The sequence below is a fragment of the Antechinus flavipes genome, chromosome 2 (genome assembly GCF_016432865.1).
Source record: "Antechinus flavipes isolate AdamAnt ecotype Samford, QLD, Australia chromosome 2, AdamAnt_v2, whole genome shotgun sequence".
Lineage (NCBI taxonomy): Eukaryota > Metazoa > Chordata > Mammalia > Dasyuromorphia > Dasyuridae > Antechinus > Antechinus flavipes.
In genome coordinates, this window is record NC_067399.1 from 5,138,093 (window position 1) to 5,154,822 (window position 16,730).

At 42.4% G+C, this 16,730-nt stretch overlaps 1 protein-coding gene across 1 annotated transcript in view; it reads left to right on the forward strand.

The window, feature by feature from the left end:
- The first annotated feature begins 9,251 nt into the window (after positions 1-9,251).
- LOC127546299 (cytosolic 5'-nucleotidase 1B-like) overlaps positions 9,252-16,730 on the forward strand; it is a 61,162-nt gene continuing 53,683 nt past the window's right edge. The window contains exon 1 of the mRNA XM_051973496.1: positions 9,252-9,398. Within this exon, the coding sequence (XP_051829456.1) occupies positions 9,366-9,398 (33 nt within the window). The 5' untranslated portion in view covers positions 9,252-9,365. The remainder of the gene's footprint in view (positions 9,399-16,730) is intronic.

Below are 16,730 nucleotides of genomic sequence, written 5' to 3' on the forward strand. Positions count from 1 at the left end.
TCCAAGCTTTTTGGGTCATCAAGGTGGGCTGACTGTACAAGCCAGCCTGAACTCCTACTCCTGCATTCTTCTGGCCCATTTCCCCAGAATTTTCCATGTGCTTAGTACAGTGCATGGCACACGGTAAGCACTTAATGCTTGCTGCTGATTGACTCACTGGTGGACTCTTTCTCATCGGACATCTCTAATAAAAGTCTGGGAGATTACTTCTCTAGCATGTTGTACAACAGGCCTTTAGCTTGTAGTTTCCTGTCTACCCTTTCAACAGAACTCCTAGACTGGGGAAGTAAGAGAAATGAGAGCTTGGAGAAGGTAAGAGTAAGAGAAGAGAGCCTACAATGGTGAGGCAAGCACAGGTTCAGGGACGTCCTGCCGCTCCATGAGGGGTTAGCTCGAATCAAACCTCCAGCGTTCCAGTTCTCATTACAGAACTCTACCCCATGACATGAATGAACCAAGAAACCCTGACAACACATCTTTTGGACCTGAAGCTGCTCCAGTGTCCTGTGTGAGCCAAGTGGTCCTCATCTGGGACTCTTCCAAAGAAGGTTCAAACTCTACATGGGCCAGAAGTCCACAGATATCTTTTTGGATTAGTATTTTGACAACTGAATTTGAAAATTATTTCCTTTGTAATCCTATGCATTTTATTGTATGCATTTAAAAAGCATTATTCTGAAAAAACAGCTAAATGACACAGTGGATAAGAGTATTAGGCCTGAAATCAAGACGACTCTTCTTGAGTTCCAACTGACTTCAGATGTTTACTAGCTATGTGACCCTGGGCAAGTCACTTGTTTGCCTCTATTTCCTCATCTGTAAAATGAAGTGGAGAAGGAAATGGCTAACTACTCCACTGCTTTTGCCAAGAAAATCTCAGAAGGGATTATGGAGAGTTGAATACAACTGAAAACTGACCATCATTTTGAGGAGGGGTTCATAGGCATCATCATAATTCCAGGAGGGTCCACGATACAAGAAAAGTTTAGAAATCTTAAGTTGGTGTACAAATTATATCTTGGGGAACCAACAAAGTTTAGGAAAGAAAATATATTATGTTTTGTATTCAATGGCTATGAAATACTTTTTATTAACGATATGTTTAGAGCTTTAAAACAATTTTTGCTATACAGATGCTGGCGATGATGATGGTAATGATGGTGTTTATGATGATGATATATCTGTTAATACACTCTATGAAACATTTCAATTCATGAGTCTGTTTATGAGAGTAACTAGCTTAATGACACAAAATGTTCTAAACTGGCACTTATGAAAATATAGGAGATATAGAGCAAGGCAGGTTTTACCAATGAGTAGGGTTTCAGAGCTAATTCTAACTAGGTGTAAATTTGCACACCTTTAGACAGCAAATGGTCTTTATTCTGACCTCTATTTAAAGATGCAGATCTGAAGGATTAAAGTTGTTGACTCTCTGATGATGATGATTTTGAAGTTTTCAAAAGTGCCTTACATTTGTTTTCTCATTTTATATTTGCAATACTCTGTGATTTAGGGGCTGCAATTATCTTCTTTTTGCAGATGAAAAAATTAAGGGTTAAAAGAGCTTAAGTGACACCTAATGCTCTATGTCCCTTGACACAGCTAAGACAGGATTCGAACTCAGGACTTCTCCACTCCAAATCCAGAGAACTCCAGCCAATTTGGTACTTCCGTTCCTTAAAGGCACAGGAAAACAGCCCAGTCAAGGGTCTCTGGCCAATGAGAGGCTATCAATGCCCCCTGGTGGCCAAAGTTTCAGAGGGGATTTTTGTTCAGGTACAGTGGCTGACATTTTGTGACTCCTTCCCTAAAAAAGATTTTCACAGCATGGATTGCAGGAGAGAAAGGATGGAGATTAAGAAAATCGTCGGCCGCCTTTGGATTCTGCCAGCTGAGCCAAGGCAGGCTTCCTGACCTGACCCAACTGCTCATTCTGAGACTACAACAGCTCTGGACAAGAAGACTTGTGTCTCAGATTTCTGTTTTTGTTATCTCCCTCCTCACTGGGTGACCTTAGGGGATTCACTTACATTCTCCACTTATTTGTTCATCTATAAAATATGAAGGAGGACCAGAATTTAAGAATAGTGCAAAGGGTCAAGCTGCATCAAGGGACATGGAGCACTGTTTTTTATTCACCAGGCAAAGAAAATATAGTAAGAGGAATTTATTTCAAAGAAAAAGTCTAATCAGCTGAGTGTGTCAATTGACAGTGTGGTCCTTCTAAGGGCTGAGGACCTAGAATTTTGCAGAGAGGAACCACTAGACACATCTGCACAGCCCACCTGATAGGTTGGGCTGAGGGTCCAAGGATATGATCCATTATCGCTGCCATCCTTCTTTGTGCCCCCATTTCTGATGAAGGTCAGACAGATGCGGACTATGGCAGGAGTCGGCTGCCTACACCCGACATTAAGGCAGTGAACAATCCTGACAGCACAGGTGTGAGGTGTGAAGGGGGTGGACTTTCCTTGATCCCAGGAAGCATCTGTGTAAATGTGAAAATGGAGCTCTGAGGCTCCCCTTTGGGAGGCATCAATTGGTCCACTGAGAGAATCCGAGAGGATGAAGACCACTGGTCATACTCCAGGTAGCTTAAAGGTCAATTCACTGAGTCCAGGAGACGGACTCCCAGAGGAGCCTGTATCATCACAGGGTAAGTAGAGCAGCATGAACTGGAAAATGGGCTGGCAAGAATCTTGTTTCTCTTTTTTTCTTAACCACCCTTCACTGGAAAGTGAAATCTTCACTTCCAGTTCTTCTCTATAAACTCCCTCCTCCCCAGTCTCCTTATCCTGGAGAAATCTCCAGCTTAAGGCCTCTAGATCCTGCCTGGTGACTGCCAATTCATACTAATACAACAAGAGCCTAAGCAATGGACCACCATACTCCCACCATCCTCACAAATCATCTTATCTTGCCCGTGAATGGATATCACTTACAGTTCTTCCATATGGTTCCATTTTATGTGTTTTCTTCCATTAGAAGGAAAGTTCCTTAAGGACATGAACTATCCCATTTGATTTTATATGTATTCCCAACACTTAACTGAGTTCCTGACACATAGTACGTGCTTAAGGAGTATTCTATCCATCTATTTATCTATCTATAAAAATAAGAGTTAACCATTGACATTTTTACATTGGGGTATAGTTACTAAAGATACAATTGGGAGGAGGTAACTGAAGAGGTGATCCCCTCCTGGTTCAGGCTTGTTATGGTGGAGGGCCCTTGTGTTGCTTGCTGAAACTATGAGCTATACCATTACCCAGGACAGACAGGTCATGGTAGAGATCCACTGTAGAAGAAAAAGGCACATTTCTCCAGTGTGGTTGCCAAAAAATCCTCAATGGGCAGGGGCATTGGACAGAATGCTTTGGCTTGCTATGATCCTTGGGGTCAGGAAGAGGCAGACAAGACTGAACAATAAAACTAAAACAAACTCCCCAAGGAAGAGATAGAGATGCAACATTGAGGTGTTTCTTTTTGTTTTTTTCTCCAAGTTCTGTCTTTGCACGGAGGTACAGAGATGAGGGGAGAGAAAGCGAGAAGAGAGACAGAGACAGCCTGAAAGACAGACACAGATTTCTACATCCCACAGGGAAGAACGAATCCATTTTAAGAAACATGTTAATCAGCAAGTCAGTTGTAGAATGAGAGGCAAATAGTAGTTGAAGGTTACTCACCCCACTCCCCTACAGGAGAAACTGTGGATACCTAGCCTGGAGAAGAAAAAAACTGAAGGACTACCACTTGGAAGAGGGATTAGGTGTGGATTTTTTGACTTCAGAAAGCAGAATGAAAAAGTTGGGAATGGGGGAAAGTGATCTTTTAGGTGCCCCACCTCCAGACACAGTCATTTCCCTTGGCTGGAGGTCATATATGGGGCTGGTACACTGAAATAGCACAGGTTACACCCAGTGGTCTCTGGCATATCTAAGGATTCAGTAATAAATAGCTCCCTCAACCATAAATATTGAGTAAGATGACATTTGAGGACCATTATTTCTTTAAGAATCTGGGTACGTGCCAATTTGGTGCATATGCTGGGCACTGGTAATATCAGCACTGATATTATTTCATTGTCTAGAGTGTCTTTTAGCAAGAACATAGTTTTAAAATTAGATCTGTTTTTAGTTTTTCTTTGTCTAAAATCATGATTGCTCAACCTGCCTCTTTTAAATATCAGTTGAAGCATAACAGATGCTATTCTGTTATTTTAACTCTATATGTCTCTTTTATTTCAAGCGTATTTCTTTTAAACATATTGTTGGATCCTGGTCCCTAATTCATTGTTATCCACTTCTGCCTTTTGGGTGAGTTCATTCCATTCACATTCATGTTGTGACTGCTCTCTCCATCCCATTTTCTTCTATTTAGCCTTCTTTTTCTTTTTATCCCATCTTCCATCTAAAGTTTGCTTTGCTTCTGACCATTGATTTCTTTTATATGCCCTCCATTTTTATCCCTCTCTTTTCTTTATCCTCTTTGCCTCCTACTTCCCTATTATAGGGAAGATGAAATTCTATTATTAAATGTGTGTGAATTTCCCTCTTTAAATCACTTTAGATGTGAAGTTCAAGCATTGTTCCCCACCCACCCCCCTTTTCCTCTGCAAAAGGTCTTCCTTGCACACCTCTTTAATGTGAAATTATTTCTTTCATTTTTCCTCTCCTTTTGCTTTTCTCCCAGAGTACTATTTCTTACCTAACCATTGTTTTTATACATAATCACTTATTCCCGAATCCTCTTTTTATGAAGAATCCTCCCAATTATCCAAATGATAAAGTTCTTACAAGTTACATGTATCTTCTGATATAGAAAGGTAAATGATTTAACCTTATTGAACCCCTTATCTTTTATGTTTCTCTGAGTCTTATATTTAAAAGTCCTTTGTTTCACTAATTTATTCATTATTATATTTAAGAATTATACTCAGCTTGGCTGGTTAATTTTTGGTTGTGTCCTCAGCTCTTTTGCCTTCTGGAATCTCATATTCCAAGTATTTCACTCCTTTTAATATGGTAGTTGCTAAGTCTGTGTGATCCTGACTGTACCTACAGAGTATTTGATTTTTTCTGGCTGCTTGAACTATGTTTTTTTCTCTTTGACCTAGGACTTCTAGAATGTGACTGTAGTATTTCTGGGAGATTGGGAATCTCTGAGGCAGTTATCAATGATTCTTTCAATTTCTATTTTACCCTTTAGTTTGAGGATATTGGGTTACTTTTCCTGATAGTTGCTTGAAATATGTCAGGGCTCTTTTTTGATCACAGATTTCAGGTAGTATAATAATTTTTAAATTCTCTTTCCTCAATCTATTTTCCAGGTCAGCTGTTTTTAGTTGTTTCCTTGTTTTTTGTAGACACATTATAAATTTTCATACTTTTGACTTTTTGTTTCTTGATGTCTTGTGGAATTATTAGCTTCTGCTGGCCCCATTCTAAATTTTAAGTAATTTTCTCCAGTGAATTTTTATGCTTCTTTATTTGACCAGTTCTGATTTTTTGTTTTTATTTTTGTTTGAGGCAATTGAAGTTAAGTGATTTGCCCAGAGTCATACAGCTAATAAATATCAAATGTCTGAAGCTAGATTTGAACTTAGGTCTTCTGGACTCCAGGGCTAGTGCTGTACCCACTGTGCCACTTAGCTGGCCCCAATTCTATTTTTGTGCCTTTTTTCCTAAGCTATTGGTTTTTTTCCATAATTTTATTCCTTTGCTTTCATTTCTCTAATTTTTCCTCTAGTACTCTCATTTAATTTTGAAAATTGACTTTTAATTTCTTGCAAGAATTCTTATTGAACTAGTGTACTATTCACATCTTTCCTTGTCTGTAGCTGTTTTGACTTTGTTACCTTGTTCTGAGTTTTTATCTTCATCCTCCCTATCACCATGATGGATTTTTATGGTCAAGTTATTTTTCATTGTTGTTTACTCATATTTCCGCCCTCTTTATTTTGAACTTTTTATGTTCAAGTTGGGCTCTTTTCCCATTATGTGGATTTTTTTAGATCTTTTCACATTGCTGTTTTCAGTGACAACTGTTCTGTGCTATGGTGTGATCTATGGAGATTGTAGTTACTACTCTCCTAGTTTAATTTCTTGTTCTTACCCAGAAAGGATCCCTGATATGTTGGGATTACAACTCCTGCCTCTCAGGGCCTCTGCTCCCACGAGTCTGGAAGTGTTTGAGGACATTATTTCAATCATATTTAGGGATAAGCATACAGAAGCCAGAAACATTTTCCCCCAAAGCCTGCATCTAGAGATGAGGGTTGGGAGGAGAGCTGAGGGGAAAAGAGCACTGGAGCATTTTCAGGATACTGGGATTTTGGGTTCAGTCAGATGATTCCTAAATGATTCCAAGAGAAGCCCAATGTTTTTCTCTCTCAAATGTTTCTAAGTAGTTTTAAACTAGTTCCAAAGAAACAAAAACTTGGTACAGAGAGGAAAAAGTCACAACATGATGATCAGTTCTGACAAAACACAGAGCTGGTTCCCAAGAGAGGCAGGCTGCTCCCTGTCAAAAGGTCTGTCAATGTCCAAGCAATGGGTACATCCCACCCATGACACACACTGACAGCCTTTGCCAAGAAATTATAACAAAAGAATGACCTGAATCTCACTGACTGGTTTCCTAAAATGCCCTGAAAATCATTCTAATGAGCTATGTGTATTTATTCTTGGTATATCTGTTTTATATTTCATCAGAAATGAGAACTGACAATGATAATTCCATTATCAAAACTAACTTGGACCTGTCCATGGGTAGGTCATAACAACACAGCACTATGACTTCTTTTGAGAGCCTAAATGTCACAGAAGCAAGAATGAAAAACAAATGAATCTTTTATGTAATGGGGGGTGGGGGGACATTTGGTTTTCTTTCTTCCCTTTTCATAGACTAAATTAGGATTTGTTTTAAAAAATGACAAAAGTTCAAAATATTCCTTTTTTCCCTTCCCAGTGCCTAAAGGAACATTATACACCTAAAATGTGCCAGAATTATGTTAATTGATCAATAAATAATAGATGATAAGGCAATAACGACTGCTCTTTACTTTAGGATTTCTTTCCACTTGTCACCCTTTTTTGCTCGAGAAATTTTTATGTGACCCAGATTTATAAGTATATAAAATAGGTACTCAAATCAAACATTCACTGATAATAAATCATAATTCCCTGACCCCCACGTTCAGTTGCACCCCACAGTGACCCCTAGGAGTCACACTTGGGATCGTAAATAAATTCTTCCCTTTGCTGGATTGTGGTTTCCTCCTTGGAACAACAAAGGATTTAGACCAACTACTTTTCAAAGTTTCTAACATCCCCAGTCCCGGATGTGATGGTCCAGCCATCGATAGGAGTTAACCTCTGACCAGGAGAACTCTTCCCTTCTGGGAGCCATCTGCATCTCTTACCATAGCCTCTGCTGAGATGTGACCTTCTCTCTGATATCTTCTTGCCCCCAAAAGATTTGGGAAAAGGTATTTCAGAGCAGAGATCATATGAAAAGTCTCTGCTGTCCCTTGCTCTTCCAACATATGATCAAGTCATATTAAGGGCTCAGTTAATATTTATCAAATTGAGGTAAATTCAATATATCTTTAAAATATGGGACTTTGACTCCAAACCCAAGATCTAGCCCTGGATGGTCTGACTTTAAAGTGCTCAAACATTTCTTTAGAGTTTTAAGACTTTTAAAGCCATCCGGAGCTTCAAAATACCTTATTATCTCTGTTTTAGAGATGAAGAATCTCGAAGCAGTTGCATGATTTTTATGGGATCATGTCAGAGGTTGGATTTGAACTTATCTCTTTGCAAAGGCCTGCATCCACTGTGGCACCACAGGGCCTCATAAAAAGTGGATTGGGAAGGTCCTGGCCACAGATCCAGAAGTGGAAGCAAAGGATATTGAGCCAGGAGAAGTGGAGGCTCGGAGTAAGGGGAAGGAATCTGCTCCCATTTCAAGGACGTTGTCCCATGGAAGAGAGACCAGACTTTTCCTCCTTCCCTCCAGAACCGAAGCCCGGAATGCTAGCAGACAGATTGTTGGGGACATTTCCCCCAAGTGGCCATGGCTCCTCAGGGGGCAGTGAGCAACATGCTAGTCAGCCAGGGAACAGGCTGGACTTTGGCAGCCTCCAAAATACCCTCCAACCCTGTGATTCTAGGATTCCAGATGGAGCCTGGTCAGACTTAGAACCAATTATCAAGCATGTATTAGACACCTACTGTATGCCATGCACATCCAAAGAGAAAAAGGAGATAAGCCCTGACCCCTCTACAGGGGGGTAATTTGTAAAAAAAAAAAAAAAAAATGAGGGTGAGGATAGTGGGACCAAGGCTTCTTGAAGGGAAAGGGACACTTCTCTTATGTTATTCTGCTCCTGTGGTATACCACTTCTGACTCCAGTTTTTTTTAACAGATGAGGAAACTGAGGCAGACAGGATTCAGTGACTCGTGCAGGGGTCACACAGCTGCTAAGTGTCTGAGGCTGGATTTGCGCTCGGATCGCCCAGGGCCACCCGCTAAAGCCCTACGTGTTTGAGCTTCCTTTCCAGATCGCAAACGCTCAGAGGTGGAAGGGATCCAAGAGGCCGTGCTAGTTCCACCTTCCATGATTAAGAGTCCTCTCCACAAGGTCAGTAAGTTGTGTCGTACCTGCTTGGACACTCTCAGCAACGGGAACCTTTGGGGCTTCCTTGTCTTTGTCTCTGCCTTCTGTTCTCGGTTTCTCGAGCTTGTCCAGACCCCTCTGGGCCTCCCAGACTTGGAAAGTTTCCCCCTCATCCCCATCTTTTCCCTCTTCTACAAGCCTGGCCCAAAGGCCAGCTCCTGTGAGCAGCCTCCGCTGCCCAGGCCCCCCCTTTGCTCTGATCTCACCCGGGCCGGAGCTGTGGGGGTACTTACCCCGGTCATGGCTCTCGCTGTAGCCTCAGGACCACGCGCCTCAGGACCTCCCGTCTACTGCTTAATAACAGTAATAATAAATCAATTCCGTCCAGTTAAATGGATCATTTCTATATGATGGGAGGAGCCAGAGAACGGCCAGACCTCCGGGAGGGAGAGCATCCCCTCGCTCCGGGGCCCTTCAGAGTCAAGGGATGCTGGGCTTCCCCCGGTCATCCTGGTAACATTTTCCATGAGTTGAAATTTGCCCAGGATCCCTTGCTCAAAGCGGCCCAATCCCGATGCTTCCAAAAGCAGGGCCATCTAGAGGCAGGCTGTTGCCATGGCAGCCTGCATGATGTCACAAGTTTGGCATTCCAAATCCCCGCAAGTGGGAGAAGAAATATACCATGGGTGTGAGAAGAAGGAAACATCTATTTAAAGAAATGATCTTCAGCCTTTAGGAGATGAGTCAAGATAACATCCCAAAGAAAAAGAAGGTGAGTGGCGGCAGCCAGCAGGGGGCTGCTCTCCTTGCCCAGCTGGCGCCTTAGCCAGGCTCCCCGTGGAAGGGGAGGGGGCGGGGGACCAGGAGGGCGGTGGCAGAGGGAAGGAAGAGGGGGCAGAGAGGGCACTCGCCCGCCTGGGCCTGGCCTTCCCCTTGCGCACTCGGCCGACGGGCTATCTGGGAAGGAAGGATTCTCCAGCGCGGAACATGAGCTTGGGAAGGCTCCTCGTCTTCTCGCCAGAAAGGGCCCCGGGGGCTCCGACCTTGGGGCTCAGGGAAGACAAACTCAAATGGGGCCCTCTGCCCCAGGACCACAGAGCCCATGAGAGCTTCGGGTCGCTGCCCGGAGAGCTGCAGCCACTCTGTCCGGGCAGCATCGGGTCAAGTCCAAGCACCAGGAAGGCAAGAGGGCCCGGGAAGAGTCAGCCCAAGGGTGCTCCTGCCCACCGCCCTGGGCGTCCTGCCTCCCTCTGAAGCTCCCGGCCGCCTCCTCCAATTACTTACTCTTCTCCGCTCCCTCAGTCCTTCCTCCAGGCGGCTGGAGAGCAGGCACTAGGCCCTTAGCCAGGAAGAAACCCTGGCTTGGTTAGATAATAAGCGACTCGGGCTCCCCAGTTTGAAGGGGTTTCTACCGGCTCTGTTACTGTGCCTTCCACAATTATTGAATCATAGAAGCATAGAATGTTAGGGTCCAAGGGGCCTTTAGGAGTCATTTAAAATGGATGAGAAAGCAAAACTGAGGCTCGCCCCAAAGAGGAAGGGGAGACGCCCACCAAGGCTGGTCTCGGTCCAGGCTAACAAGGAGCAGGCTCCGGGGAACAACAAGTGGCTCCGGCCTCGAGGCTGCGAGAATCGCTCAGGGCTGCCATGATGGGAGGCTCCTCAGGGAGCTGAACGGCTTTGGGCCTTAAACCCCAGCGCAGCTGCCTTTGTGCAGGTTCTTACAGTTCTTCTTGTTGTCCACCGAGACACCCTGCTTCTCCGTCTCCCCAACAGCGCCGCCCATACTTTGATAATTAAATTGTGCAGAAGGAACAAATAACAGATTGAGTCAATTATCCACATCATCCAACCTCTTCTTCTCTTCCCCCCAAAATCGTTCTTTCTTTAATAATTTAGATAATTATCCTGATTCTCCAAGATGGAATTCTCCATGGGTGACAGTTGGGAAGGCTGTGTCTGACCAGACCTGAGGCCCATGGCCACTGTTCATACAAGGCTGTGTCCGACCAGACCTAAAGCCCATGGCCACTGTTCATACAACTCCCGGTAAAGCAGGCTGGTGGGAGGAAAGCGCGTCCTTTGAAAGCGGAAGGGGAGAGTCGGCTCACCGGGGGCTTAGCCTCTGAGGCTGATCAGGATGATCTCAGTGACATCGGCAATATCAAACCCCAGATAGAAGGGGGCCCACTAAGCCACACAGAAGCCCCCCTGCCGGCTATAGAAAACCACACATTAACATGAGCTGGGTTTCATTGTGTGTTACTGACTTTGGTCAATGGTTACACTTCAGTCTGGTTTGATGACATGTCTGGTATCTGATCTAAATCCCCTCTGTGAGTGAGACATTCAAAGGGTCCTCATGCAGGCACTGGGTGAGGCGGGCGGCGGGGGCGGCCATCCTCACAAGGACCACATCTCACCAAAGAGGCAAGACCCCCTTGGACTTGGAGGAGGCCCTGTGACAATAAGTAGGCCACAGTGAGCCCCAGGACTAAGCACTTGTCTCCAGCCTCCCTCCCAGCCCACTGAACCCATCAACATCCACCAAGACCAGGGCCTCCTGGCTTTGACCAAGGGACCTCTCCTTCAGTGAGCAGAGAACAGCTCCATCCCTGGGGAAGCAGAGAAGCACCTGCCAACCGTTCTGATGGCCAGAACAGACTCTCCCACTTTACCAGCTAAGTCCTTCCCTCCCAGCTCAAAGCAGGACAGTTTTCCTCAAGATGTTCTCTGATGAGAATCTCCTTTATAGAAATATTAATAGGGTCAGTCCTGTAGAATCAGATAAATGGGAAAAAGCAAGAAGCAAATGGCTGCTTTCTCTCGTTCCTTAATAGGCAATACCCATCAAAAAAAGAAAAAGCACTCTTATTTACAGATCAAGTCAGCACCCATGCCCTGTGTCTACATGAAAGGAGGAAAAGGGCCAGGAGCTCACAACTAAAGGGGTAGATAATATTCAAACAGCAGGCTCTATTGACAGGATTCCAGACAGGGAAGCTTGGAAAGATCTGCCAATTATCAATGGGGAACAAGGGGTTCCCCAGGTCCATGGAGCCCTGCTCACTTTGGGGGTTTTCAAACAGAAATGCTTCAGATCGAGCCCCTGTGCAGGCCCAGTTGTGCCAAGAAAAAGATGATCCCCTCTGGCAACTCTGTGCTTGATTTCCTTGGATTCTTAAGCTAAATCCAATCTAACAACCACCTGTAAAAACCCTTGTTTTTTCATGACCTAAAAGAGGTAAATGGAAAACTATTGAACACAATATGTCTTGTGAGAGGAGGATGGCTCTTCTCCCTTTCCTTTCCCATAGGTTACCGAAAGAACTCTGGGAGGATCCTACTCATAAAAAGCTCTCAAATGCTGCTGGTTCTTCTGGTCCCTGTTCGGGCGCCATGTGCTGGGAACACAATATGTAACTTTGCTTTACCTCTGGTAGACCTTTTCTTCTTTTCTTGTGAGAGAATGATGATGATTCAAGGAGACCGGGAGGCAGCTGCTGTTCTCTGACCTCCCTGCTGAGAGGCCCTTGCACTGTCTGATCTCTCTCCTCCTCCCTCTGCCTCCAATTTATTTTCCCAGTCCTCAAGTAATGCCTGCATCAGTAAAGGCTGCCCTACAACTCCTTCAGATGTTCACAGCTGTGGAGGCTCTCAGAGAACCGACCTGCCCCTTAGAACTGACCTGCCCCTTACAGTGCTCTTAGGCATGGTCCTTAACAGAAAACGGTTTTTGCCTTTAGACTGCAGAATTCACTAGGTGAATGACATCAGTCCCCTGCACAATCAGCACTTAGGCTGTGCCAAGAAACTGAGAAAGGCAAGAGCCAGGGACCTGACTTTCCAGGAGCACAGTTGAATGGGGGAGACAATAGGTAAAGCAAGCCTTTATACAGCATAAATGGGAGGGAATCAGCAGAGGAAGCACTGAGCTGAGGTGGGCAGACCCAAGATGGGCGAGAGTGAAACTCAGTCAAGGAAGATCACAGACATTCAGAGAAGGAAGGGGAATGTTTTAGGCACAGCTTGGGGAAAGGCACAGAGAATGCAGGGATGAAGTCAGTGATGGGCATCTATCACTGGGCCAATTTTATCTTTTGTGCCTTTTTTTGTTATTGGTGTTCAGTCATGTCTGATTCTTCCTGATCCCATTTGGGGTTTTTTTGACAGAGATAGTGGAGTGGTTTACGATTTCCTTCTCCAGTGCATTTTACAGATGAGGAAATCAAGCCCAGGGGTCACCTAGCTATTTAGGATCTGGGGCTGGATTTGAACTCACAAGGATAGTCTTCCTGACTCCAGGTTTGGCATTCTATCAGCTGTGTCACCTAGCCTCTTTTACAAAACTGTTCATTGTTATTTCATAATTTTCTTGTTTTCTTCTCATTTCCCCCCAATTTTTATTTTATCATTCTGATTTAGTTTTTTTTTTTTTTTGCTCTTTCTATATCTCTTTGAGTTTCACACAATTTTCATTTTTCTTGGAGGCTATGTTTGTAGCTGTTTTCCACTGATATCTTCTGAGTTTTTGTCTTGATTTTCCTTCTTATTATAACTTTTCATGATCAGGGTCTTTTGCTGTTGTTATTTGCTGATTTTCTCTGCCTATTTCTTGACTTTGATCCTCCAATCAGCTTTAAATAATGGTTCAAAACAAATTCTGGTGCAGCCATAAGTCAAAAAAAGGATAGGGTGAAACAATTTTCCAGACCAACAAAATCTAGGTCAGCAAGAAGGCTCTGTTGTATTGGGGTGAAAGTAAAATTCAATGCAGCAAGGCAGCACTTCAGCAGGCCAGCAGCAGGCTTTGGGGACAACTGAATTGGCAGTGGTTACCAGAGTTCTCAACCCACAGATGGGAAGGAGGTGAACAACTGGTCAGAAGGAGATTATAGGAGTCCCTTTGCAGGCACGGGGAACGAGACCTTCTTGCATTACCCATATTCAGATCTGTATCACAGTCCTGCGTTGCAATCTCAGGGTGAGGAGGAGCACTAGCCTGCCAGAGATTATAGCTGTAGGGAAGCAGGAATCCTAGTCACCATTTCAGAGTGGAAAAGAGTACATGTAGCCTCACAGACTAGAGAACATAACAGGAAAGCAGTGATCACACCTCATCTCAGATCTCAAAACTGAAAACTGATCTGGAAGAACCAAAAACTTACTGACACCCAGAACTAGCTCTGAAAACAGCTGCACAAAAATCCTGAAGCTTGGAACAGTATCCCCTTCTCCTCAAGAGCAGAGCCTCTCTTTAACAACATTAAGTCATAAAAGAGTCTGGAAAATGAGCAAACAACAATAACAACAAGAACATATTGTAGTTATTTTAGTGACAAGGAAAATCAAAACACAAACTCAGAAAACAACAAAATCAAAATTTGCTGATCCAAAGTCTCAGTGAAAAATGTGAATTGCTCTTAGGCTTGAAAAGAAGTCATTTAAAGTTTTTTAAGTCAAATAAGAGAGATAAAAAAAATTAGGAAAAGGAATGAGAGTAATGCAAGAAAATAATAAAAAAAAGTCAACAGTTTGTAGCACAAAAAATGAAGAAAATAACAGTTTTTTTTTTAAAAAAAGAATAGGCCAAATGCTAAAAGAAAAACAAAAATTTACAGAACAGATGAATTTCTTCAAAAGTAAAATTGGCCACATGGGATAAGATATATAAAAATTCATTGAAAAAGAACTCCTTAAAAAGTAGAGTTGGCCAAGTGGAAAAGGATGTCCAAAAGGTAACTGAATAAGTAAGTCATTAATGATTAAAACTGGGCAAGTTGAAGCTAATGACTCCATGAGACATCAAGAAACAATAAAACCAAATCAAAAGAATAAAATAATAGAAGAAAATGTGAAATATTTCATTGAAAAAAATAACTAACTTGGAAAGTAAATCAAGGAGAGATCATTTTAAAATTAGTAAACTGCTACCAGAAAGCCATATTCAGAGAGAAAGAAAGAGAGAGAGAGAGAGAGAGAGAGAGAGAGAGAGAGAGAGAGATGCCTAAATATCATCTTTCTAAAAATTCTCAAGGAAAACTGATCTCATAGTCTACAATCAAAGGGTAAAATAGAAATGGAAAGAATTCATTGATCATTACCTGAAAGAGCTCCCAAAATGAAAACTCCCAGGAATATTATAGCCAAATTACAGAGCTCCCAGACAAAGAAAAAACATATTGCAAGTAGCGAGAAAGAAGTAATTGAAATGTCATGGAGACACAGTCAAGATTTAGTAGTTTTTATATTAAAGTATTAGAAAACATGAAATGTGACATTGGGCAAAGGACCTAGTATAACCTATCCTGAAAAACTGAGTATTATCCTTCAGGGTAAAGTTTTTAATTTATTGAAAAAGAACTTTCAAGTTGTCCTAATGAAAAGACTAAAGCTGAAAATTTTGATTTTCAAATACGAGACTCAAAAAGAAGCATAAAAAGGTAAACAGGCAAGAGAAATCATAAGATTCATTAAGTTTGAACTGTTTATATTCCTATCTGGAAAGATGATGCTTGTAATTCCTTAATACTTGTATTATTAGGACACTTAGAATATTCAGAGACAGAGGGCATAGGTCTAAGTTGGATATGATGAGCTAAAATTAAGGGATGGGAAGAGGGAATATACTGGAAGAAGGGGAAAAGTAGAATGGGGTAATTATCTCATAAAAGAAGCATGCAAGAGCTTTTGTAGTGGAGGGGAAAATGGAGAAGGTGTTGGGGGGTAATGCTTGAACGTCTCACTGGAATAGTCTCTAATAAGAAATAGTATTCCCCCACTCTATCATACCCTAAAGGAAAGTAGGATGGGAAGAAGATAAGAGAAGGTTTGAGCTGACATAAAGGGCAGATTGAAAGAGGCTATAATCAAAAGCAAAATACTTTTGACGATTTTAACTTGAGATAAATGTTCAGTAGCTTCAGGATTGATTGATGATGGTCTGTTGAGAACACTATGGAAATGTTCAACCCATCTCTCAAGGATCTTATCACTAATCAATATGACACTGAGTAGTTGAGATGCACCATAGGTCTTTGGCCCACAGATAGCTTTCAATGTATCATAAAAATGTTTTGAATTGTTACTATCAGCATAAAACTGAATTCCATCTGCTTTCTTACTGAGCCAAGAATCCTGCATTTCTCTAAATTTCAATTGTACATTACTTTTGGTGGAATTGAATGCTATCTTCTTAGAAATGGATGAACTCTCCTGCTGGTAAGGGTTCCTGCTGGTAAACCCTGTGGAATTTTTGTTTTTTATTTAGCAGCTTCTGAATTTCCTCATCATTTTCATCAAATCAGTCTTGATGTTTATGAGTGTTCTCACCCAGATGAGCAAATGCTGTGCTGTATACCAAATTTCTGAAAGCTTTCCACTCTTCTGCTCTGCTGTTGCCAGCTGTGTGTGCTGGCTCAAAAACCTTCTAAGTGGACAACAAACTGTTCCCTCTCAGAGAAGCACTCTCATTTATTGACATTAATTCTTCTGGTACTCTTTTTGCCTTGGGATCATTGCTTTTGTGGAAGGTGAATATTCAGCTTGGAAAAAATAAGTCTATGATCAATCCAGCACTTTTGAATGCTGTGAATAAATTCCTTGGCAGTATACCTTGGCAATATATTTTCCAGGGATGTCCACATTGATAATGAGATTGACATACACATAGCCAGAGGTAATTCAGTGTTTGGGAGGCTCCGAAAGAAAGTGTGGGAGAGGAAAGGTATTAAACAGATTACCAAACTGAAGGTTTACAGTCATTGCACTGAATCCATTAACGTATGCTATAAAACCTGGACAGTCTACTAGCAACATGCCAGAAAACTGAATCACTTCCATTTGAATTGTCTTAGGAAGAGTCTGAAGATCACCTGCAGGATAAGACACCAGAAACGGAGATCCTTTCTCCCACTGAATTGTCAAGCATTCCAACCCGTTGCAGAGAGCATAGCTCTATTGAGCTGGCCAAATTGTTTGAATGCCAAACATACATTTGACAAAAAGACTATTTTATGTAGAACTCACACAAGTGCAAGCAGTCACGAGGTGGTCAGAGCAAGTGATACTCGCAAGGTTTCTCTTAAAAAACTTAAGAATTTTG